At 30.5% G+C, this 25,893-nt stretch overlaps 1 protein-coding gene across 1 annotated transcript; it reads left to right on the top strand.

The window, feature by feature from the left end:
* On the top strand, nucleotides 1-24,272 carry LOC114755633 (uncharacterized). Its single transcript, XM_028944503.1, has 9 exons — nucleotides 1-2,664; nucleotides 6,653-7,309; nucleotides 8,857-8,991; nucleotides 9,807-10,091; nucleotides 10,191-10,437; nucleotides 13,652-13,863; nucleotides 16,571-17,194; nucleotides 22,685-22,819; nucleotides 23,631-24,272. The coding sequence occupies exons 1-9, from the start codon at nucleotides 1-3 to the stop codon at nucleotides 24,270-24,272; spliced, it is 5,601 nt and encodes a 1,866-aa protein (XP_028800336.1).
* The last annotated feature ends 1,621 nt before the right edge of the window (nucleotides 24,273-25,893 follow it).

The raw sequence follows: 25,893 nt of genomic DNA, 5'->3' as shown, positions 1-25,893 counted from the left end.
ATGGCAGAGATTGTGATCTCAATCGTGTCAAAGGTTGCAGAATACTTGGTGGGTCCGATTTCACATGGAGCTGCATATTTGTTCTGCTTTAAGCAAGTTAATGAAGACTTCGAGAAAGCAAAACAAGAGCTGGAGACGAAACTAGAAGACGTGAAAAAGCGCAAGGAAGAAGCTGATCGAAAAACTGAAGAAATAATGACATCCGTGAAGACGTGGTTGGATGATGTGAATGCAATCCTAGAAGAGGTGCAAAAGCTGCAACAAGAGTTTGAAGGAGGACGAAACAAGTGTTTTAATGTATCACTAAGATATTCTTTAGCAAAGCAAATGGAAAATAAGGCTAAGCGCATGATAGATCTCAAACAAAATTCCAACTTTGAGCCATTTTCCCAACTGACCCAACTTCCTGGCATTAAATACTTCTCTTCCAAAGGGTTTATGGATTTTGACTCAAGGAAATCAATTTATGATCGTCTTTTGGAGGCAATTATAAATGGCAAAAACAAGATGGTGGGACTATATGGTATAGGGGGCTCAGGCAAAACAACTTTGGCAAAGCAAGTGAGCAAGAAAGTGGATGAGTTGAAGCTTTTTGACAAGGTCATCACGGTAGTCGTTTCTAAGCCCCCAAATATTCTGAACATTCAACAAGAAACAGCAGAGCAAATAGGCTTGCCATTTCAAGAGGCAACTCAACTTAATAGAGCACAAAGGCTGTCAGAGGGATTGAAAAATAAGAAGATTCTTATAATCCTGGATGATGTGTGGAGCGAACTATGTCTTGAAGAAATTGGAATTCCATTAAATGAAGGTTGTTGTGTATTGTTGACCACTCGTCTTCGTGATGTATGTGTTTCTATGGATTGTGAAAGTATTATGGAATTGTCTCTCTTAACGAAGGAAGAGTCATGGGCATTGTTCAAGATGCGTGTTAAAACAACCAACGTCTCAATGAATGAGTTTGATAGCATTGGAAGGCAAATTGTTGATGAGTGTAAAGGTTTGCCTATTGCGATTGTGATAGTTGGAAGCACATTAAAAGGAAAGAGTATTCAAGCGTGGAAGTCAACACTAAGGAGGCTACAACATCCCCTATCATTGGATATTGAAGATGATTTGAAGACCCTTTATGCAATTCTTGAAGTAAGTTATGATAATTTGCCGAGTTCACTAGCCAAGTCGCTCTTCATATTGTGTTCTATGTTCCCTGAGGATCATGAAATCCATAAAGAGGATTTAATTCGTTTTGGCAAAGGGACTTTAAAGCTTGGTGACGATATTTATACAATAGGGGATGCAAGGAATAGGGTTGTAGCGAATATTGAGACATTGTTAGATTCTTGTTTGTTAATGGATACCAATAAGCAGGAATGTGTAAAATTGCATGATGTGGTTCGAGATGTAGCCTTACGGATTGCGAAGAAGCAACATCAAGAAGTTTTGGTGGATAGCCATTCAATTTCGAACATGCTGGTAAGCAACTGTCAAAGAGGAAATGATACGAAGGCACTCTCACTGTGGAATTTGGATGAGAATTTCAAGGTCTCTAATGAATTGCGTTGTCCATCACTTGAGATTTTGCTACTTCAACCTAATGGTTTCATTGAAGATATTGGAGGAATAAGAACACTTAAAGTGTTGGCACTCATAGAAGATGGCTTTCGATGGGGATTTTGGTCATCAACTTTTTGCTCAATCCCACAATCAATTGTATTGTTAACAAATCTTCAAACATTATGTCTTAGAGGGAAACAATTGGGTGACATCTCTTTTTTGGGTGAACTCAAAGGATTGGAGATTCTTGATTTGCGTGGTTCTTTATTTAATGAATTACCTGCTGAAATTGCAGACATGAAAATGCTGAAACTCTTGGATATATTTGGTTGTGAAATTGAGAAAAGCCCTTTAGAAGTAATTGGAAGATGTGAGCAGCTTGAAGAATTATACTTCTGGGAGAAGAAATCTGTCATCCCTGAGAATTTCTCTCTTTCAAGGTTGAAGAGGTATGTCATCTATGATTCCACATGCAGAATGATTGATGAATATATGGGCAACTCTTTCCAAGAATATTTGGATAGTTGTGATGAAGCATTAAGAGCTTTATGCATACAAGGCTTCAGAATCTTTGCCCTGACTTCGTCAATGAAGGATCTCATTTTTCGTGCAAACCACCTTTGGTTAGATAATTGTTCGTGGGATCATAAAGATATAAATTTTAGGATAAAGCACCTCGTGGTATCATTCTGTCAAGAGAGAAGATTCATCATTGAGAACTCTGATATGAACACTCTTCAAACACAACAAATGTTCTTAGACTTGATCACTTTACGATTGTTTGAAATGAATAGTCTTGAACAGGTGTTTCGAGCTTCATCTATCAGCTACTCTCTCCCCATGTTACAAGAGCTGTCGATACAAAGTTGTCCTGAGTTGAGAACGTGCATCTTCCCCCATGCCATGGTTACGAGCTTGCCAAAGTTGAGGAAACTTGAGATTGAGGGTTGCGACAAAGTGAAATGGTTATTCTGTTATTCTTTGGCTTCTCATTGTCCTTCCTTGGAGAAGATAATTATAACCGATTGCTTTAAGCTTGAGAGGCTCATTGATGAAGAAGCTGCACATGGGGATCCATCACTTCATGACATGCAATACTGTCATCCACATGTAAGTATTATTCGCGAAATTCTTCTTGAATCATTGCATATTAGAAATAATAATCCGTGTTCATGCATTTGCTGAAAAAGGTTTATCTTTTCATTTAATTTTCAAACTGCATTTGTTGGTTTTCTTTTGATAGATGAATTTGATATCCTTTTCTCAACTTACGTTCAATCAATGCCTCTGTTTCATCTCTCCAGTTAATTTCACTTCTTTGTCCAGTAAACGTGCTATACAATTTCTAACTCCATCCATATATTGTGAAAAGTACATACAGGCTGGGGAAAAAAACCAGAATTCATTCAACTGCTAATAATTTCACACATTTTTAGGTGATTTTTTTTACTTTTTTTTTTGGTGAAAATTCTTTTTACTTTTAGTTCACTCTACCATACTATTTATTTTTAAAAAAATTGAAGATGGCCATTTTTACATTTTCTTTTAATTTGAAAAAATTGTGCTTCTTACCGAATAATATAAACAAGTATAAAAAAATTCTCAATAACAAACAATAGTAATATTATCTTTCTTTTTGTTTACTTGGCCTCTATTTTTTTTTTGTAATTTAAAAATAGCCTTGTTTACAATCGTATAATGTATTTATATAAGTGTTAAAAACTGCGTTCTTAATAAGAAGTATAGTCATTTTATTTTTGACTCGAGTTCACTGTAACTGTGTAAAATTCTTATTATGAAATTTTTTGAGCTGCTATAGATAAAAACTACTTTTTTGAGTTTTCTTTATCTTTAAGATAATAAAATATTATTGCTTTTCAAGATTTGTATTTTTCTAATTAATTTTTTTAAAAAAACTATCACTTTTACCTTGCCAAATCCGACACTGTTCAATGGATGTTGTTTTCGTCATCAGGTAACTGAAATGTTTTTTCCTTTGTATTTTTCTGCCATGCTTTTCAATGGATGTTGGGGGGGGGGGACTTTTTAACTCTGCCTCTTTTTGTCTTGAAAAAATTGTAAGTTTACATTTCAGTATTTGGCCAAATAATTTGTGTTGATCATGAAATATACAATATGTCTACTTATCTATCGTTCATTAAATGTCATATAGTTATCATAATACATGTTGAATATAATCAAGTAGCGCGCGCGCGCGCGCGCACACGATAGGGATAAAGTGCAAATTTGATCGGTATATGGCTAGAAGCCATTGGTGTCCAGAAGCTTCTGAAATCTCAATCTCACCCCAAACAAAAACATAAGAATATTACCCTGAATGTTATCCCAATTAATTTTGACAGTTAATTTGACCAGATTGCTTATGTGGGGTGCCATATGGTATGACAACTCATCGTCCCTCTCTTCCTCTCTTCCACATCATGGGATAAGCTTGCGTTTTGATAAGGGGAGGTTTGGAATCGGGGTTGTGATACTTGAGGCGGTGGGAGTTGTCTCGAGTAGCAAAGGAGGAGAGTACTCAGGGTCTCAAATAGATCTGACGAGCATGTTGTGGGTGGGGGGAGGGGAGAGGGAGATGATAATGGTGCCAATATAGATGAAGATGATGAGATGTTTTCACTCAAAAAAAAAAAAAAGGATGATGAGATGGAGGGTGAAGTGGAAGAGAAGAAAGACTGATGACATGGCATGCCACATAAGCAATCTGGTCAAACTAACTGTCAAAATTAACTGGAATAATGGTTAGGCCAACATTGCTACGTTTTTGTAATTTTGAGGGTGATATTGAGACTTAAAAAACTTTCAATACCCATACCTCCTAACCATATACTTCAAGGACAAATTTGTACCTTATTTCTTTGTATTTGTTACTTACACATGTTTCTAGGTATAAGTATTGACGTAATCATGATGAATGAATCCAATCACAAGTTGTAAAATATAGTTTTTCTAAATTAAAAATACGTGAAGTCAATTTAGTTCAATTTTAGAATAAGTTGAAGGTGTTGTTTGTTGTAAAAGAAAACATATTTATCAAGTTTTAAATATAAGACCCATTAGAACTGAAGGAGTAGTTTTAACTATATCAATCTCTTTTTATTATTAAATTTTCTTAGCTCTTTATCTATGCTCCACGATGAAAATATTGAGTTTTCCTTATTTTCATGATAATAAAATATTACTGCTTTTTAATGCTTTGCATTTGCTTATTAATTTATTTTGTCAAATGATGACTTCTATTTGTCAGTTGCAACGTTTTATATTTCTTATTTTGTATTTTGGTCTACGAAATGACTTTTTCTTTTTCTTTTTTAATTTGGAATGACTTTTTCATATTGTTTTTGCCGTTAGGTATTTATTGTGGGAAGCGCTTGTTCAAAGTTTAATTATTTTATTTACAGATATATTAGTGTTGATGCAATATCTAAAAATTATACATACTTTTAGAGAAATAGTTTTTCCTTTGAATTCTTTTCACCAATCTTTTCTTTAGATGTGAACAAAATACCCTTTTATTGTGGCCCTTTTTTATAATATGTATTTATATAATTATTAAAAAAGAATATTCTTAGTAAGAGATGATAGTCATTTTATTCTTGACTTGAGTTCATTGTAACTATATAAGCCTCCTCTTCTTATTATGAAATTTTCTGAGCTCTACATTGAGGCTACACGATAAAACTATTTTTTGGGTTTTTGTTATTTTCAAGATAACAAAATACTATTGCTTTTCAAGATTTGTATTTTTCTTATTAATTCTTATTTTCAACTTACTACTTTTACTTTGCCAAATGGAACACTTTATATTTTTTTTATTTTGTACTTTCGTCAAGGAAATGTATTATATATTGTTTTTGGCATTACGTATTTATAATAAATTTGAGTTGTTGTATTATCCATGAATTACACATACTTTAACATAAATGATATCTTTTTTTAATCGTTTGGATTTTTCTGCCATGCTTTTCCATGGATGTGAGAAAATATATAATAGGTCTATTTATACATGTCATTAATTAAATGTCATATAGAGGTTGAATATAATCATGTAGCAACAAGTATATTCCAATTTAAAAACACATGTTTTGAGATTATATATGGCATCACGATTTAAAAAATGCGTGAAAGCAATTTATTTTAATTTCAGAATATGATCAAGGTGTTGTTTGTTATTAAAAAAAAGTAATTTTTGTAAATTACAATTTCTATCACCATCTATATATTATTTGTGGAAAGGAATTGGATAGGCTAATATATTATAAAATAGTGTCATTTCATTTTTTATTTAAGGATTTTTAATTATATAACAATGTGCTTATCGTGAAGTTCTAAATCTTTGCATTTCATGGTCCAAATAAAGAAAACCTTTGCATTTAGCATTTATGATACATACTAAAGATTAAAGGGATGATTAAAGGCTGAGTAGGAATAATGAATAAAAGTCTAGGGTCCAAGTTTTACATTGAGTTAAAACTATGGGACCAAAAGAGTAATTTTGTAGATTTAATTACTAATTTTTTTTTAGTATTACAAGATATTATTTACAAACTGCATTTGCTATTTCTTTCCACGCATAATTTGATAAAAACTTAAATCTCTTTTGTTCATTTTATTTTTTTGGTCAAATAATTAATCTCATTTTCCCGAACAATACTTTATATTTTTTTGTTTTGTATTTTCGTCAATCGGTTTATTTAAAATATGTTGAAGTTGATACAATATCTATGAATTACATACTACTTTTCCGGTCTTAAGTATAAGATCTATTTTGTAGTATAAATTACATTATAAAATAGGTTTTATATTTAGGACTGAATGAGTATATTTTAAGAGAAGTGTTTTGCTTTGCTGGCAAAAGAAGAAAAGAAATAGAAATATTTTGTAGTATAAATTACATTATAAAATAGGTTTTATAAATTTGCCTACTTGTTAGAAAGGATTATTTACTAACAATAGTTGGCAATAATTAATATATTATATAAGAAACTTGTTGGTTTTAATGCCCAATCTAGTTAGAGTAGAACGCAAGTTGTTATAATCAGTCCATTTCATAATTTTAATTTTAATACATTTACAGGGAAAGGAAACTGACAGTGCTTATGTGGGCGTTACAGCAAAAAGATTCAATCAGTTGCAAAATGAGCAATCCTTGATACTTTTTCTAAGGTTGAAAAGTCTACAAATTAAAAGGAGTGGAAAAAAGAAAGGTATATTGGAAATCCAAGTCAGAGGAAGAGTAGAAGATGATGAAGAATCTATTAAAGCCCAAGAACCTCTAAAGCTGGATTCAGAGATGAGTGAATTAAAATTAGATGATCTACCAGAATTGGAATATATTTGGAAGGGCCCCACCCAAATTGTGAGCCTCCATAGACTTGAAAATGTTTTGTTGTGGAACTGCCCAAAACTAAAAAGTATCTTCACTCTAGCTATTGTTGCAAGCCTTCCAGAGTTGAGAACACTTGAAGTATATTGCTGTGAGGAATGGGAGGGAATATTTTGTGAAGAATCACTCAAAAACCTCTCTTCTTCTAATATTTGCTTCCCCAAACTTAAGCAGATTGACATATATGATTGCAGCAGAGTGAGATGGTTGTTATCTTATTCTCTTGCATCTCATTGTCCTTCACTAGAGATTATATCCATAGACCATTGCTCTGAATTTGAGAGGCTCATTGATGAAGAAGCTGCACATGGGGATCCACTACTTCATGATATGCAAGATCATCCACAGGTAAGTCTCATCCGCAATGTCTCTCTCTTTTCTCTTTTTTTTTTTTGACCAGCAAATCCGCAATGTCTCTCTTGAATAATTGCATATTAGAAATAATAATAATCCATATATATATGTTGACGCATTTGCTAAAGTAGCCGTGTTCAATTTACATCTCCCTTTTATTTGAAAATTTTTTGTTTGCTATCGTATAATATATATATATATTTGTATAATCATTAAACATAACTTCTACAGTAATTATTTTATTTTTGACTTCACTTTATTATACCTGCATAAACCTCTTTTTATTATTAAATTTTCTGGGCTATATATTCAGGCTGCATGATGAAACTATTTTCTGAGTTTTCCTTATTTTCATAATAATAAAATATTATTTCCTTTTTGAGCTTTGCCTTTTTCTTATTAATTTTTTTAAAATAATGACTTTTATTTGTCACATGCAGTAGCATTTTATATTGCTTATTCTGCATTTTGGTCAAGGAAATGACTTTTTCATATTGTTTTTGCTATTAGGTATTTATTGTGGGAAGTGCTTGTTCAAAGTTATTTTTATTCAAAAATAAATTAGTGTTGATGCATTATCTAAAAACTACACATACTTTAAGAGAAATATTTTTCGCTTTCAAAATTTTTCGCCATGCTTTTCTTTACTTGTTGATGTGAAAAAATACCTTTTTGTGGCTCTTTCTTTTTCTGCTAAAAATTAAGTTAACATTATAATTTTTGTTCAAATAGTTCTTGTCAGTCAAGAAATATTTAATATGTGTACTTCTTGCTAAAATATATATTTTATTTATTAAATGTGATATGGTTGTTATAATAGAGAATTAACATAATCATGTAGTAAAGAGTATATACAACATTTGCCAATCACACATTTTCCATGTTACTATAAAGATTGATTGAGTCTGGTAAAACGCATGTCGAGATTATGTTAACACAATTTTAAAAGCATGTTTTTCATTTTGCCATTAAATGATCAATTCGGAAAATACTTATAATGGCTAAACATAATATAAATTAGTGTCCGCAGAAGTTCTCACCCAAGATTTCAAATATTTTGATAAAATTTTTCTTTCGCTCACCTACCTCTTTTTCATAGAATTTTTATTTAGCATTTACATTATAATACTAAAGATTAAACTGCTCAAATTTTTCTTTTTCTTTTTTCAGTGTTACAAAATATTATTTGCAAGCTGCATTTTTTAATTTATCTTTCCACATATGAATTTGATAAAAAATTTAATCTCTTTAGTTCATTTTAATTTTTTTGTCAAATAATTAATTTTGTTTTTCCAAACAACACTTTCTGATTTTTATTTTTTATTTCGTCAAGCAAATAATTATATGGAATTGTATCTCATTTAGAATAAGTTGGAGCTGATATAATATCTACAAATTATGTATATATACACAATATTTGTTAAATTTTCTGTGGACGCTAAAAAGGTCTTTGTCAGTGTGCATCTTTTATTACTGTTAAAATTTGTATGTTTTCCTTTCAGCTTTTGTACGAAACTAACTAGCATGCTTTAATCTCTCAGCAACCTTTGATCCGAAATTGTTCTGAACTTGAGAGGCTTGCTGAAGAAGCATCATATGGGGATCGGCTACCACTTCTCAAACTGAAGCGCTTACGCTTGTTGTCATTGCCGAAATTGAGAGAGATCTTCCCTCACGTGAGTGTTTTCTCTCACTATTTCTTTTTTATTTGTGATTTTTTATGGATAAAATTGATAAATGTCTTTTAAATTATTTATCAAACATAACACTTTATATTTTTCATTTTATAGCTTCGTCGGAGAAATAACTTCTTTGTTATTACAGAAAGTACTTGTTCATGGTTGTTTTTGTTAAGAATGAATCAGTGGAAATATTTTCTCATTTTCTTTGGACGTGAAAAAAATTCTTTTTACAGGACCTATTTTCCTTTCCTCTTGTTTACTTTTTAAATTTATTTGAACATTTGTGTTTACTATGAAACGATATATATGAATAGCAAGACTATATTCTAATGAAAAGCAATAATCATTTCAAATTTTATTTGATATTTTGCGTCTATAAAGCAGTCTTCTTGTCATGAAATCATGCTGAAAATTACTTGAAGTATTAGCAATGTTCCCATTAATGCTCGGTTGCAGAATCATTTTTTGTTTTTGTGAGCGGTTCTTTATCATGGAAAGTATGACTTGTCCAAGACTATTTGATTTGAAATAAATCAACGTTGATGCATATTTATACCTCATACATTGTGTACGTGTGTGTGTCTATATATATATTTCACATTGGACCATCAATAATATGTATAAGAAAAGTCTAACTTAATAAAATTCATCTTACTGAGCTTATCTTATTACAGTTTTATAAATATGTGAAATGAATGGGGTTCACTTTTTAATGTTACATTGCCATTAAATTTATGTGGTTCATGTGTGTGTATACATAGTCCATATGTTGAATTTTCATCTAATCATTGAATATATTTACTTCACAGAAACACGACAATGACACAGTGAGGGTGGTAAAGTCAGAATTGTGTGCTGTACAGTTAGGAGATCTACCGGAATTAGAATATATTTGGAAAGATCCCACACAAATTTTGAGCTTCCATAGACTTGAATATATTGCACTGAGGAAATGCCCAAGATTAAGAAATATGTTCACTGTTGCTGTTGTTACAAGCCTTCGAAAGTTGAGGGAACTTGATGTAAGAAGATGCAATGAATGGGAGGGAATATTTTGTGAAGAGTCACTTAAGAATCTGTCTACTACTTCCACTGTTTGCTTCCCCAAACTTGAAATCATTAAAATAATTAATTGCCACAAAGTGAGAAGGGTGTTCTCATATTCTCTGGCATCTCATTGTCCTTCATTGAAGAGAATAACTATAGAGAATTGCTATGAACTGGAGGGGGTTGTTGAAGCTTATGAAGGTGAAGTAGCTGCTCATCATCAAAGGCTGTTTCCTAAACTGAATTATTTGAAGCTCAGTGATTTGCCAAAGTTGAGAGAGATTTATGAAGGTTATGAATTCAACCTCCTTTCTGGTACTATAACAATCAAAGATTGTCCAAACATATCAAAAATCTCAAAAATCCCATTAGAAGACAAACCCTCATCATCAGGTTCGTAGCTACACTTTTTCTTTCAAACTATTATCATATTTAATCAATGAAAAAATTTTGTGCATTACAATTTCTATTTTATATGGAAAAAAAAGGGTCTTTTATTACGAGAAAAAAAATTCTATCTTAACACCCACACATACATCGCTCTAATTTTTTTATTCAGAAATTGCAATCACTCCCAAAATTTTTCATCATATCAAAATCATAATAATGTACTCGTATTAAATAAGTGACATGTTATGGTAATATTAGAAGTTGAATAACTATATGGAACTCAAAAATAATTAATTTCCACAATTTACACATTCTTAATACATTATTTCTCATCATTATAAATAGTTAGCTCTAATTTAATACACATTATCTAAGGACCGTCTCGAAGATTGTGAAGAATAAACAAGGTTATTAATTTTTATTTTGTCTATATGTTCCATTTTGATTAAGCTGCTAATTAATTGTTTTGTTTTTTGGGTCAGCCTTGGAGATCAAATTGGAAAGTGAGATAATGAAGGGCTGATGATGAGCTTTGGATCTTCCAATGGTTTCTTTATCTGCATTTGTGTTTTACTAAGTTGTGTGTGAAAATATGTTGGATTTGTATCAGTGTGCTGAAAATTTCACAAAAACTTAAAAAAAAAAAAGAAGCTTAAAAATTTAGACATACCTTTACTTTGAAGTTGTATTTTATTTGAGTCTGTTGAAACTATGTAACTACATTCAAGATTGCACACAAAATACAATAATTGTGTGGCCCTTGTGTGCACAACTTATTTTATTTCAAATATTGTATCAATGATTTCTTATGTTATTCTTTATTTCAATCTCGCAATATAGTTGTTATTATTTTTAAAAAAAACAATCTTGTATATCCATTTATATTGAAAAAAAAATCATCACAAAAAAGGTTTTTCAAATAGCAAAAAGGATAACATACTTCTAAATTGTAGACAAATAAGTTTTGAAGGTCTCGCCCATAAGCTCTCCACACTTGCTTCATAATCAAAAGGATAAAGTAATGTTAATGTGTATAAAGCATTTCAAGTGAAACTTTATAATACAATCCATCAATTTGACAACTGTAAATAAAATAGAATTTATGTTTTAAAAAAAAAGAATTAAATTATATCTGGCCTCTACAAGAAACAGTGATAAGTGATAACCATAAAAAGAATATGACAAAGCTTCCTTGTGTTTAATTTAAAAATAAAAATATCATTCATAGTCCACTTATTATAAACCGAAGTCTTGCTGATAGGTCTCTATTTTCGCCCCTTTTTATTCATCTAATAAAGTATACTTTGGCAAACATATATAAGAAATTAGGATTCTTTACATTCATGGATTGATACATTTGAAGAAAGTTCCATAAAAGAATGTAACTACAAATTAGAAATAGTCTTGAGAGTTTTTGAAAAGGTACTAAAGCTAGAAACACAAATGTTCTCTTTATTGAATCTACAGAGCATGAATCCAAATGCTTTGTAATCCTAAGTGGGACCAAGTTAAAAAAAATCGAGGGATAATTGTGAAGAAAAATATTACTCATCATATTTGGCATGACTTAAAGATTTATGTATTTGTGCTTCTCATTCTCATGAATATCAAGTAGGTGGGAAGAACCTGTTGAGATTGAATGGCAAAGTATAGAACTCTTCATTTCTGCTATCTCCTTTAAATTTTCTGAACTTTGCCCACCATGTCATCCCTCTATCTTTCTTTGACTTTTCAACCTCGAGCGTGTTGTCAAGGAACACCACCACGATCAAAGCCACTATGGCCGGTGATGAGAATATGGTGTTTATGAGTGCATTGAGCTACAAAGATGACACATTGTCACACATAAAAATGAGTTCTTGATGTTCGAAAATTTCAGCAACAATGTAGGGATGGTTTGCTTATGTCTTAATCAATAATCTCAGCCTTTTAAGACAACTTTCCACTTAATCCCATCAAAAGGTCTGAAACTAGTTCTAAATTAATAAAAAAGTTTATCTTTTCATTTAATTTTTAAATTGCATTTGTTGGTTTTCTTTTGATAGATGAATTTGATATCCTTTTCTCAAACGTTCAATCAATGCCTCTGTTTTATCTCCCTAGTTATTTTTGCTTCTCTGTCAAGGAAACGTGCTATACAATTTCTAACTCCATCCATATATTGTGAAAAGTACATACAGGCTGGGGAAAAAACCAGAATTCATTCAACTGCTAATAATTTCACACATTTTTAGGTGATTCTTTTTACTTTTTTTTTGTGACAATTCTTTTTACTTTTAGTTCACTCTACCATACTATTTATTTAAAAAAAAATTGAAGGTGGCCATTTTTACATTTTCTTTTAATTTGAAAAAATTGTGCTTATTACCGAATAATATAAACAAGTATAAAAAAATTCTCAATAACAAACAATAGTAATATTATCTTTCTTTTTGTTTACTTGGCCTCTATTTTTTTTTTTGTAATTTAAAAAATAGCCTTGTTTACAATCGTATAATGTATTTATAGAATTGTTAAAAACTGCGTTCTTAATAAGAGGTATAGTCATTTTATTTTTGACTCGAGTTCACTGTAACTGTGTAAAATTCTTATTATGAAATTTTTTGAGCTGCTATAGATAAAAACTACTTTTTTGAGTTTTCTTTATCTTTAAGATAATAAAATATTATTGCTTTTCAAGCTTTGTATTTTTCTAATTAATTTTTTTAAAAAAATTATTACTTTTACCTTGCCAAATCCGACACTTTATTTTTTTATATATTTTGTATCTTGGTCAAGGAAATGACTTTTTGATATTGTTTTCGTCATCAGGTAACTGAAATGTTTTTTCCTTTGTATTTTTCTGCCATGCTTTTCAATGGATGTTGGGGGGGAAAAAACTTTTAACTGTGCCTCTTTTTGTCTTGAAAAAATTGTAGGTTTACATTTCAGTTTTTGGCCAAATAAGTTGTGTTGATCATGAAATATACAATATGTCTACTTATCTATCGTTCATTAAATGTCATATAGTTATCATAAAACATGTTGAATATAATCAAGAAGCGAACATATATATATGTGTGTGTGTGTGTGTGTGTGTGTGATAGGGATAAAGTGCAAATTTGATCGGTATATGGCTAGAAGCCATTGGTGTCCAGAAGCTTCTGAAATCTCAATCTCACCCCAAACAAAAACATAAGAATATTACCCTGAATGTTATCCCAATTAATTTTGACAGTTAATTTGACCAGATTGCTTATGTGGGGTGCCATATGGTATGACAACTCATCCTCCCTCTCTTCCTCTCTTCCACATCATGGGATAAGCTTGCGTTTTGATAAGGGGAGGTTTGGAATTGCCGTTGTGATACTTGAGGCGGTGGGAGTTGTTTCGAGTAGCAAAGGAGGAGAGTACTCAGGGTCTCAAATAGATCTGACGAGCATGTTGTGGGTGAGGGGGAGAGAGGGAGATGATAATGGTGCCAATATAGATGATGAAGATGATGAGATGTTTTCACTCAAAAAAAAAAAAAAAGGATGATGAGATGGAGGGTGAAGTGGAAGAGAGGAAAGACTGATGACATGGCATGCCACATAAGCAATCTGGTCAAACTAACTGTCAAAATTAACTGGAATAATGGTTAGGCCAACATTGCTATGTTTTTGTAATTTTGAGGGTGATATTGAGACTTAAAAAACTTTAAGATACCCATACCTCCTAACCATGTACTTCAAGGACAAATTTGTACCTCATTTCTTTGTATTTGTTACTTACACATGTTTCTAGGTATAATTATTGACGTAATCATGATGAATGAATCCAATCACAAGTTGTAAAATATAGTTTTTGTAAATTAAAAATACGTGAAGTCAATTTAGTTCAATTTTAGAATGAAGTTGAAGGCGTTGTTTGTTGTAAAAGAAAAAATATTCATCAAGTTCTAAATATAAGGCCCATTACAACCGAAGGAGTAGTTTTAACTATATCAATATCTTTTTACTATTAAATTTTCTTAGCTCTTTATCTATGCTCCACGACGAAAATATTGAGTTTTCCTTATTTTCATGATAATAAAATATTACTGCTTTTTAAGGCTTTGCGTTTGCTTATTAATTTATTTTGTCAAATAATGACTTCTATTTGTCAGTTGCAACATTTTATATTTCTTATTTTGTATTTTGGTCTACGAAATGACTTTTTCTTTTTCTTTTTTTATTTGGAATGACCTTTCATATTGTTTTTGCCGTTAGGTATTTATTGTGGGAAGCGCTTGTTCAAAGTTTAATTATTTTATTTACAAATATATTAGTGTTGATGCAATATCTAAAAATTATACATACTTTTAGAGAAATAGTTTTTCCTTTGAATTCTTTTCACCAATCTTTCTTTGGATGTGAACAAAATACCTTTTTATTGTGGCCCTTTTTTATAATATGTATTTATATGATTATTAAAAAAGAATATTCTTAGTAAGAGATGATAGTCATTTTATTCTTGACTTGAGTTCATTGTAACTATATAAGCCTCTTCTCATTATGAAATTTTCTGAGCTCTACATTGAGGCTACGCGATAAAACTATTTTTTGGGTTTTCGTTATTTTCAAGATAACAAAATACTATTGCTTTTCAAGCTTTGTATTTTTCTTATTAATTCTTATTTTCAACTTACTACTTTTACTTTGCCAAATGCAACACTTTATTTTTTTTTTAATTTTGTACTTTCGTCAAGGAAATGTATTATATATTGTTTTTGGCATCACGTATTTATAATAAATTTGAGTTGTTGTATTATCCATGAATTACACATACTTTAACATAAATGATATCTTTTTTTAATCGTTTGGATTTTTCTGCCATGCTTTTCCATGGATGTGAGAAAATATATAATATGTCCATCTATACATGTCATTAATTAAATGTCACGTAGCAACAAGTATATTCCAATTCAAAAACACATATTTTGAGATTATACATGGTATCACGATTTAAAAAATGCGTGAAAGCAATTTATTTTAATTTCAGAATCATGGTCAAGGTGTTGTTTGTTATAAAAAAAATAATTTTTGTAAATTACAATTTCTATCACCATCTATATATTATTTGTGGAAAGGAATTGGATAGGCTAATATATTATAAATTAGTGTCATTTCATTTTTTATTTAAGGATTTTTAATTATCTAACAATGTGCTTATCATGAAGTTCTAAATCTTTGCATTTCATGGTCCAAAAAAAAAAAAAAACCTTTGCATTTAGCATTTATGATACATACTAAAGATTAAAGGGATGTTTGAAGACTGAGTAGGAATAATGAATAAAAGTCTAGGTTCCAAGTTTTATATTGAGTTAAAACTATGGGACCAAAAGAGTAATTTTTGTAGATTTAATTACTAATTTTTTTTTTAGTATTACAAGATATTATTTACAAACTGCATTTGCTATTTCTTTCCACGCATAATTTGATAAAAACTTAAATCTCTTTTGTTCGTTTTATTTTTTTGGTCAAATAATTAATCCATTTTCCTGAACAATACTTTTTTTTTTTTGTATTTTCGTCAATGAATTAATTATTTAGGATTGGTTTATTTAAAATATGTTGAAGTTGATACAATATCTATGAATTACATACTACTTTTCCGGTCTTAAGTATAAGATCTGTTTTGTAGTATAAATTACATTATAAAATAGGTTTTATATTTAGGACTGAATGAGTATATTTTAAGAGAAGTGTTTTGCTTTGCTAGCAAAAGAAGAAAAGAAATAGAAATATTTTTCTTAGATTTTCTTTTGACGTCTAAAAGGTTTTATATTTAGGTTTTATATTTTGTCAATAAAATAATTATTTAGGACACCACATTTTAAGATAAACGTTATTCTTAAATTTTCTTTTGATGTTTAAAAAGATCTCTCTTACCGTTCCTCTTTTGTTGCTGTTAAAATTTTTATATTTTCATTTCAAGTGTTGGTAATAAAAAAAGTCCTGATTGTTACTATATAAATTTGCCTACTTGTTAGAAAGGATTATTTACTAACAATAGTTGGCAATAATTAATATATTGTATAAGAAATTTGCTGGGTTTAATCTCCAATCTAGTTAGAGTAAAACGCAAGTTGTTATAATCAGTCCATTTCATAATTTTAATTTTAATACATTTACAGGGAAAGGAAACTGACAGTGCTTATGTGGGTGTTATTGCAAAAAACTTCAATCAGTTGCAAAATCAGCAATCCTTGATCCTTTTTCTCAGGTTGAAAAGTCTACAAATTGAAAGCAGTGGAAGAAAGAAAGGTATATTGGAAATCCAAGTCAGAGAAAGAGTAGAAGATGATGAAGAATCTATTAAGGCACAAGAACCTCTAAAATTGGATTTAGAGTTGAGTGAATTAAAATTAGGTGGTCTACCAGAATTGGAATATATTTGGAAGGGTCCCACCCAAATTGTGAGCCTTCATAGACTTGAAAATGTTTCATTGGGGAGATGCCCAAAATTAAAAAATATCTTCACTCTTGCTATTGTTGCAAGCCTTCCAGAGTTGAGAAGACTTGAAGTAGATGATTGCGAGGAATGGGAGGGAATATTTTGTGAAGAATCACTCAAAAACCTCTCTTCTTCTAATATTTGCTTCCCCAAACTTAAGGAGATTGAGATATCTTATTGCAACAAAATGACATGGTTGTTATCTTATTCTCTAGCATCTCATTGTCCTTCACTAGAGTACATATACATAGACAGTTGCTATGAATTTGAGGGGCTTATTGGTGATATGCAAGATCATCCACAGGTAAGTCTCATCCGCAATCTCTCTCTCTCTCTCTCTCTCTGACCAGCAAATCTGCAATGTCTCTCTTGAATCATTGCATATTAGAAATAATAATAATCCATATATATATGTTGACGCATTTGCTAAAGTAGCCATGTTCAATTTACATCTCCCTTTTATTTGAAAATTTTTTGTTTGCTATCGTATAATATATATATATTTGTATAATCATTAAACATAACTTCTACAGTAATTATTTTATTTTGACTTCACTTTATTATACCTGTATAAACCTCTTTTTATTATTAAATTTCTTGGCTATATATTCAGGCTGCGCGATGAAACTATTTTCTGAATTTTCCTTATTTTCATAATAATAAAATATTATTTCCTTTTTCTTTTTTTTTAAATAACAACTTTTATTTGTCAGAGGCAGTAACATTTTACATTTCGTATTCTGCATTTTGGTCAAGTAAATGACTTTTTCATATTGCTTTTGCCATTAGGTATTTATTGTGAGAGGTACTTATTCAAAGTTATTTTTATTCAAAAATAAATTAGTGTTGATGCATTATATAAAAACTACACATACTTTTTTTTTTTTGGACCGGAAAAAACTACACATACTTTAAGAGAAGTATTTTTCCCTTTCAAATTTTTTCGCCATGTGTAACACCCCGAATTTTATGATTTAGGATGAGTAGAAAAGAGAAAAATTTATTAAAATTATTTATTTGCCAAATAAAGGGGGAAAATTATGGAATAATGATTTTTAGGGTTTAGAGACATTTTGGAAAAGGTATTTCCCAAAAATGGCTTAAATAATTTTAATAGATAATTTTAAGAGAAAAATGGTTTATTTTCTCTGAAAATTATGGAAAAATACTTAGAGGTTTCTAATTAACTAGAAAATTTTAGGGAAATTATCTTATGATGTAGAGAATTTATTTGAGGCATAAAATCCTTAAATGGATTAAGGATTAATTTCTGAAATTAGGAGCTATTTTCTTGGAAAATTCAAGAAAAATAGTTGGGAGTTGATTTTTGACCTGAAATTCTTAGAGTAATTATTTTATGAATCAAGTAATCAAATGGATGAGGAAGATCCATATAAAATATTGTGGATTAATTTCTGGGTTCATATTATAATTTCAGAATTTAAAGGAAGGATAGAATTAGAAATGACAAATTAAGTGAAGGGCATAATGGACATTTCACGTGCCCTTAAAAGCCACCAGCCTTCCTTTCTCTTCTCATTTTTCGTTTGATGCTTGAGAGAACGGAGAGAGAGATCAGAGAAAACGAGAGGAAGACGGAAGAGAGAGTGAGTGGCCGGCGAAGTGATCGGAGACCCTAACCATACATGCAAACCGATTGATCGGTTAAGGTGAGCCTCCTAAACCTCCTCCCATTTTTGTTTTCTGGGATTGGTGACTGGCTGGAGTGTTGATGATGAGAGAAGTTTGAGTTCTAGTGAGAGAAACTTCCGATGAAGGCTGAAACTTGATGATGATGAAAGCGTAATGCTTGTTGATGATAATGGAGTATGATTTTTAACTTGCATGTTGATTCTATATCGATTAATTGTTGCTGCAAGTGAAGGGTGGCTCTGTTTTGTGATAGCCGAAACAGAGATTTTTATATTTATGGTTGTGGCTTCGTTATTCCTTGGTAATCAGATAATAAATCTCAGTCCTTGGGTTATAGGAATGTTAATATGATGCTATTAGGAGTGGAGTTGTTCTGTGATTTTCGAAACTAATCTCCCTGTTCTGGGTTGTAAAGTGTAGAGTTTGATGAGAAAGATGTGTGCTATAAAATAAAGGAGCAGTGGCTGTTTGATATTTTTGAATGCTAGGAAAGAACTTAAAATGATTAAATTACAGATAAAGGATGTATAAGTCATGCTTAGAAGCAATAGAATGATGATTTTGTGAGACTGAACTTTGTTGTTCGGTTTATCAAGGGTATCGGGCTCGATAGAGAAGAAGTGCAGTGCTCAAAATTGATCCAAACTTGCTGTCTCTTGCTCTTATATATATATATATATATATATATATCTATATAGGTTCTGTTGGTTCAGGTTGAAGGATAAGAATGAAGTGTGACACACACACACACACATATTCGAGTGCTTGTGTACTGATCATGGGAGCTGGAAGTTAATGACATTGAATCTAGAAAATTTCCAGATTTGAAGTAAAAACATTTCACTATTGACTTCGACATTAGTATAGATGTAAAATGATTTTAGAGTTACTGGGGAAGGGTCCTTGTGCAAATGAGAGTGTGGTTTAATGTAATAGTTGCTGTGTTAGAGGGATATTGGATTTAAGTCAATTGAGATTCTTAGAAGTTATTAAAGAGTGATTATTTAATTGGAATATAATGCCAATGAACGTTTAAAGTGTTTGGCCGAGGAATATAAAAGTAAAGAATCAAGAGTGAAATTATAAACTAAGGAAGAAGTTAGAGAACTATCAAATGAAGTTAGAGATGATTAATAGAGACTTAGCTAATGCTTGATAGCTAGAAGATTAAAGATTGGTTTTAGATATCCTAATGTTCTTAAGGTTTGCAAATGGTGAAGAGGAATTATAATTGACTAAAGAAAGTTTATAGAATCAAGTTATTGTTGTTGAAAGGATTAAGAGGATTTGTGAGCTCTCTTAAATATGTATACACGTGTGCTGTCAAGTTAAATAAAGTTAAGCTAGGAATTTGTTTAAGGAAAATCAAGACGTACGTTGCATATATACGTACATATATTTTGGGTATGTGTCTTGGCTAAGAATTGAGAAAAAATTGAACAGCTTAACCTTGAATGTAAGAAGTAAGGATTGAATATATATGCATGTGGAAGGTTGAGTATTAATGGAATTGAAAGTCTGGAAGTTTTTATATGGAAGTAAATCTGAAAGCTATTTTGAAACTTCACTTACAAGAAGGATAGGTTGAATTAATGTGAAAGATTAAAAGTATGTTTGAGGATTCGAAGTTGATAGATTAATAGTGATGGGGTTGGAAAAGATGAGTTTCGAATTTACTATACTTTGGGTCTTGTCCGATTTTGGGTGCTAAGCTTGTATATATAGAGTGAGATAATGGCTTAGAAAGTTATTGATTAAGTTTCAAGTGTTGTCCTTCAATCTGGAAAATTAATCTAGATTTAATTGAAAGGTTGTATGGAGTTTAAAGAGATTATTAATGGTCAAGTAGTTATGAATGATGAATGAGTATTTTTCCAAACTAAAATAAGTTATGAGTTAATGTAATATATAAAAATAATATTGCTTAATCAAGATGGCTAGTTACTAAGTAAAGTAATACTATGGCTTGAGATAAGGAAGGAAGCGTTGCAAAGAGAATAGTTTAAATAAGAAAAATTGTCCAGGATGACCAACTATTAAGTGAGGGTAGAGATTGAAAGAGATTGGGATTTAAAGAGAGTTATTTAATTTATAAATTATGTTGGATCAAGCATTAACCTACCCTTACTAAAATAATAGGTTTTGATATCTGCAAAAGCCCACCGAAGAAGCTAAGAGAAAGGAAACAAGTAAGGTTTGATTTTGAAGCAGAAGGTTCAGGTAGTAGTTCTTTCCTCCCTTACACTTGTGTATGATTGCTGCATGTCTGTTTGTGCCATATTACTTTTCTAAAGCATGAGAACATGTAATCCTTAATTCCTTGCATGGATTTTTAGCCGTGACCACGTGCAGCTGATAAACATGGGGCAGTGATTGCCAATTATATGCGCGGCAGTGATTGCCAATTATTTGCGCGACAGTGATTGCCAATTATTTGCGCGGCAGTGATTGCCAATTATATGCGCGGCAGTGATTGCCAATTATATGTGCGGCAGTGATTGCCAATTATATGCGCGGCAGTGATTGCCAATTATTAGCGCATTATTTATTCAGCTTGTCTAATAGACATGGGGCAGTGATCGCCAGGTATTTGCACATTATTTATTCAGCTTCTATATCTGTCATTGTGCATAAATGCTTAATTGCATTAGCTTGCAAGGTTATGTTCCACTTTGGCTTGTTTTGCATGTTTTATGTGATCTGCACATTTGTTTGATGGAAATTACTACTACGGGGATTCTTCGGAATCTCACCCCCCAATTTATGATGAACAGTGAAGGCTAGTAGCTAGAAGGACAAGGAGGTTATTTAAGAAGAAGATGGGCTGGTTGAAGAGCAGAGATATCTGTTATAATTCTGTAAATTGTATAGTAAAATATTCGGGCAAGTAACTTTACTTGCTTTATGGAAATATTATTTTGTATCCTTTAGAAGGAGGAGGTGAGCATTGCCAGGTGCACGTATATGCTGTCAACCAAGAGCGTTGCTTTATTTTTAATATAATATTATAAGATTGTATAGTATGAAATTATTTTAGGTGATAATAGATTGAGTTGAAAGCAGGGTTGATATTGGATCACTAATCTGTTATTTGAAAGTTTGAAATATTTGATCAACGGATTACAATGTTAAAGGAAAAAAAAAAATTCCCTGTCTTTTCCCAGGACAGAAACCTGGCGTTAGTGATTCACAGACGTTAAAAATGATCTATTAGTATATTTAAAAGTGAGGCGTTGCACCATGCTTTTCTTTTCTTTTTGATGTGAGAAAATACCTTTTTGTGGCTCTTTCTTTTTCTGCTAAAAATTAAGTTAACATTAGTATTTTTGTTCAAATAATTCTTTGTCGGTCAAGAAATATTTAATATGTGTACTTCTTGTTAAAAAAAAGATATATATTATTTATTAAATGTGATATAGTTGTTATAATAGAGAATTAACATAATCATGTAGTAAAAAGTATTTACAACATTTGCTGGTCACACATTTTCCATGTTATTACAAAAATTGATTGAGTCTAGTAAAACGCATGTTGAGATTATGTTAACACAATTTTAAAAGTACATTATTTTTATTTTGCCATTAAATGATCAATTCGGAAAATACTTATAATGGCCAGCATAATATAAATTAGTGTCTACAGAAGTTCTCACTAGAGATTTCAAACATTTTGATAAAACTTTTCTTTCGCTCACCTACCTCTTTTTTCATAGAATTTCTATTTAGCATTTACATTGTAATACTAAAGATTAAACTGCTCAAATTTTTCTTTTTCTTTTTTCAGTACTACAAAATATTATTTGCAAGCTGTATTTTTTAATTTATCTTTCCACATATGAATTTGATAAAAATTTTAATCTCTTCAGTTCATTTTAATTTTTTGTCAAATAATTAATTTTATTTTTCCAAACAACACTTTCTATTTTTTATTTTTTATTTTGTCAAGCGAATAATTATGTGGGACTGTATTTTATTTAGAATAAGTTGGAGTTGATATAATATCTATAAATTACCAATTTGTTAAATTTTCTGTGGACGTTAAAAAGGTTTTTGTCACTGTGCATCTTTTATTGCTATTAAAATTTGTATGTTATCCTTTCAACTTTTTTGGTGAAACTAACTAGCATGCTTTAATCTCTCAGCAACCTTTGATCCGAAATTGTTCTCAACTTGAGAGGCTTGCTGAAGAAGCATCATATGGGGATCGGCTACCACTTCTCAAACTGAAGCGCTTACGCTTGTTGTCATTGCCGAAATTGAGAGAGATCTTCCCTCACGTGAGTGTTTTCTCTCACTATTTCTTTTTTATTTGTGATTTTTATGGATAAAATTGATAAATGTCTTTTAAATTATTTATCAAACATAACAGTTTATATTTTTTGTTTTATAGCTTCGTCAGAGAAATAACTTCTTTGTTATTACATAAAGTACTTGTTCATGGTTGTTTTTGTTAAGAATGAATCAGTGGAAATATTTTCTCATTTTCTTTGGACGTGAGAAAATTCTTTTTACAGGACCTATTTTCCTTTCCTCTTGTTTACTTTTTAAATTTATTTGAAAATTTGTGTTTACTATGAAACGATATATACGAGTAGCAAGACTATATTCCAATGAAAAGCAATAATCATTTCAAATTTTATTTAATATTTTACATCTGTGAAGCAGTCCTCTCGTCATGAAATCAAGCTGGAAATTACTTGAAGTATTAGCAATGTTCCCATTAATGCTTGGTTGCAGAATCATTTTTTGTTTTTGTGAGCGGTTCTTTATCATGGAAAGTATGACTTGTCCAAGACTGTTTGATTTGAAATAAATCAACGTCGATACATATTTATATATCATCCATTGTGTACGTGTGCGTGTGTCTATATATTTCACATTGGACCATCAATAATATGTATAAGAAAAGTCTAACTTAACAAAATTCATCTTACTGAGCTTATCTTATTACAGTTTTATAAATATGTGAAATGAATGGGGTTTACTTTTTAATGTTACAGTGCCATTAAATTTATGTGGTTCATGTGTCTGTATACATAGTCCATATGTTGAATTTTCATCTAATCATTGAATATGTTTACTTCCCAGAAGCAGGGGAATGACACAGTGAGGGTGGCAAAGTTAGAATTGTGTTCGATAGTGTTAGTTAATCTACCGGAATTAGAATATATTTGGAAAGGCCCCACACAAATTTTGAGCCTCCATAGGCTTGAATATATTATACTGAGGGAATGCCCAAGATTAAGAAATATGTTCACTGTTGCTGTTGTTACAAGCCTTCCAGAGTTGAGGGAACTTGAAGTAGATGAATGCAACGAATGGGAGAGAATACTTTGTGAAGAGTCACTTAAGAATCTGTCTACTTCTTCCACTGTTTGCTTCCCCAAACTTGAGACCATTTTTATATCTCGTTGTCACAAAGTGAGAAGGGTGTTCCCATATTCTCTGCCATCTCATTGTGCTTCATTGAAGAAATTATATATATGGGATTGCTGTCAACTGGAGGGAGTTGTTGAAGCTTACGAAGGTGAAGTAGCTGCTCATCATCATCAAAGGCTGTTTCCTGAACTGAATTATTTGTATCTCCAGAATTTGCCAAAGTTGAGAGAGATTTATGAAGGTTATGAATTCAACCTCCTTTCTGGTACTATAACAATAGAAGATTGTCCAAACATATCAAAAATCTCAAAAATCCCATTAGAAGACAAGCCCTCATCATCAGGTTCGTAGTTACACTCTTTCTTTCAAACTATTATCATATTTAATCAATGAAATAATTTTGTGCATTACAATTTCTATCGTTATATGGAAAAAAAGGTCTTTTATTAGAAGGGGAAAAAAAAATTCTATCCTAACACCCACACATACATCGCTCTATTTTTTTTTTAATAAGAAATTGCAATCACTCCCAAAATTTTTTCCGTGTCCATATAATGGTCGTCATGTCAAAATCATAATAATGTACTCGTATTAAATAAGCGACACGTTATGATAATATTAGAAGTTGAATAATTATATAGAACTCAAAAATAATTAATTTCCACCATTTTCGTATTCGTAGTAACACATTATTTCTCATCATTATAAGCATAATTAGCTGTAGTTTAGTACACATTATCCAAGGAAAATTTTGAAAATTGTGTAGAATAAAATTGGTTTTTATTTTGTCTATGTTCCATTTTGATTAGGCTGCTAATTAATTGTTTTTGCCTTTGGTCAGCCGTGGAGATCAAATTAGAAAGTTAGATAATGAAGGACTGATTTGAGCTTTGGATCTTCTAATGGTTTCTTTATCTGCATTGTTTTACTAAGTTTTATGTCTGTGAAAATGTGTTGGATCTGTATTATTGTGTTGAAAATAGATGAAAATGTAGATATAACTTTACTCTGAAGTTATGTGATTATATTTAACATTGTACACAAAATACAATAATTGCGTGGCTCTTGTGTCCACTACTTATTTTGTTTCAAATATTATATCAATCAATGATTTCTTATCTTATTCTTTATTTCAATTTCGTAATATAGTTATTATTATTTAAAAAAATATAATCAAAATTCTATATTCATTTTGATGAAGAAAAAATCATTCCAAAAAAGCTTTCTCAAATTAAAAAAGAAAAAAAAGGATAACATACTTTTAAATTGTAAACGAATCTGTTTCAAAGGTTCTAAACTTTATAATCCAGTCCATCAATTTGATGACTGTAAATAATTCTAAATTTTTCAACAATTGCCGACATTTTGTATAAAATTAAAACAATTTTTAAGAGAAAAAAATCATTAAAGGGAACATTTATGTAAATTTTATGAATACAAATTCAACATTAATAAAATTAGATAAATTTAAAATATTTTTCATCAAAGACAAAAATTGAAAAATAAATAAGTTATCTGGTTGTAATGTAAGTAATTTATGTCTTGCTAAAGTATACTATATTATCTTTTGTTTTAAGAAATTTCAAACACATCAGCTCGAGTTGTGAGCTCCGCCATTTATTTGATAACTCTAATTGTCATAATTTTCATTCATGCAACTTAATTTTAAAAAATATTGTTAGGCAAGACATAAACTAGTTACATTACAACTAAATTATTGTATATATTTGGACATTTCAACAACGACGTATGTTATAATTTTCTTTTTTGTTTCATTTATAAATATATGATATCTAATATTGTTAATTTGAGCATTATTAGATTCTATGATCAGATAGAATTAGATTATGTTATAAAAACACAAGAATTAGATTACATCCGGCCTTCACAAGGAACAGTGATAAGTGATAAATATAAAAAGAATATGACAAAACTTCCTTGTGTTTCTTTTAAAAATAAGAATATCATTCAT

Source organism: Neltuma alba, unplaced genomic scaffold, assembly GCF_004799145.2.
Source record: "Neltuma alba isolate B1F8T4 unplaced genomic scaffold, ASM479914v2 tig00010296_pilon, whole genome shotgun sequence".
NCBI classification, from domain to species: Eukaryota; Viridiplantae; Streptophyta; class Magnoliopsida; order Fabales; family Fabaceae; genus Neltuma; species Neltuma alba.
This window is presented reverse-complemented; position numbering and strand designations above follow the sequence as displayed.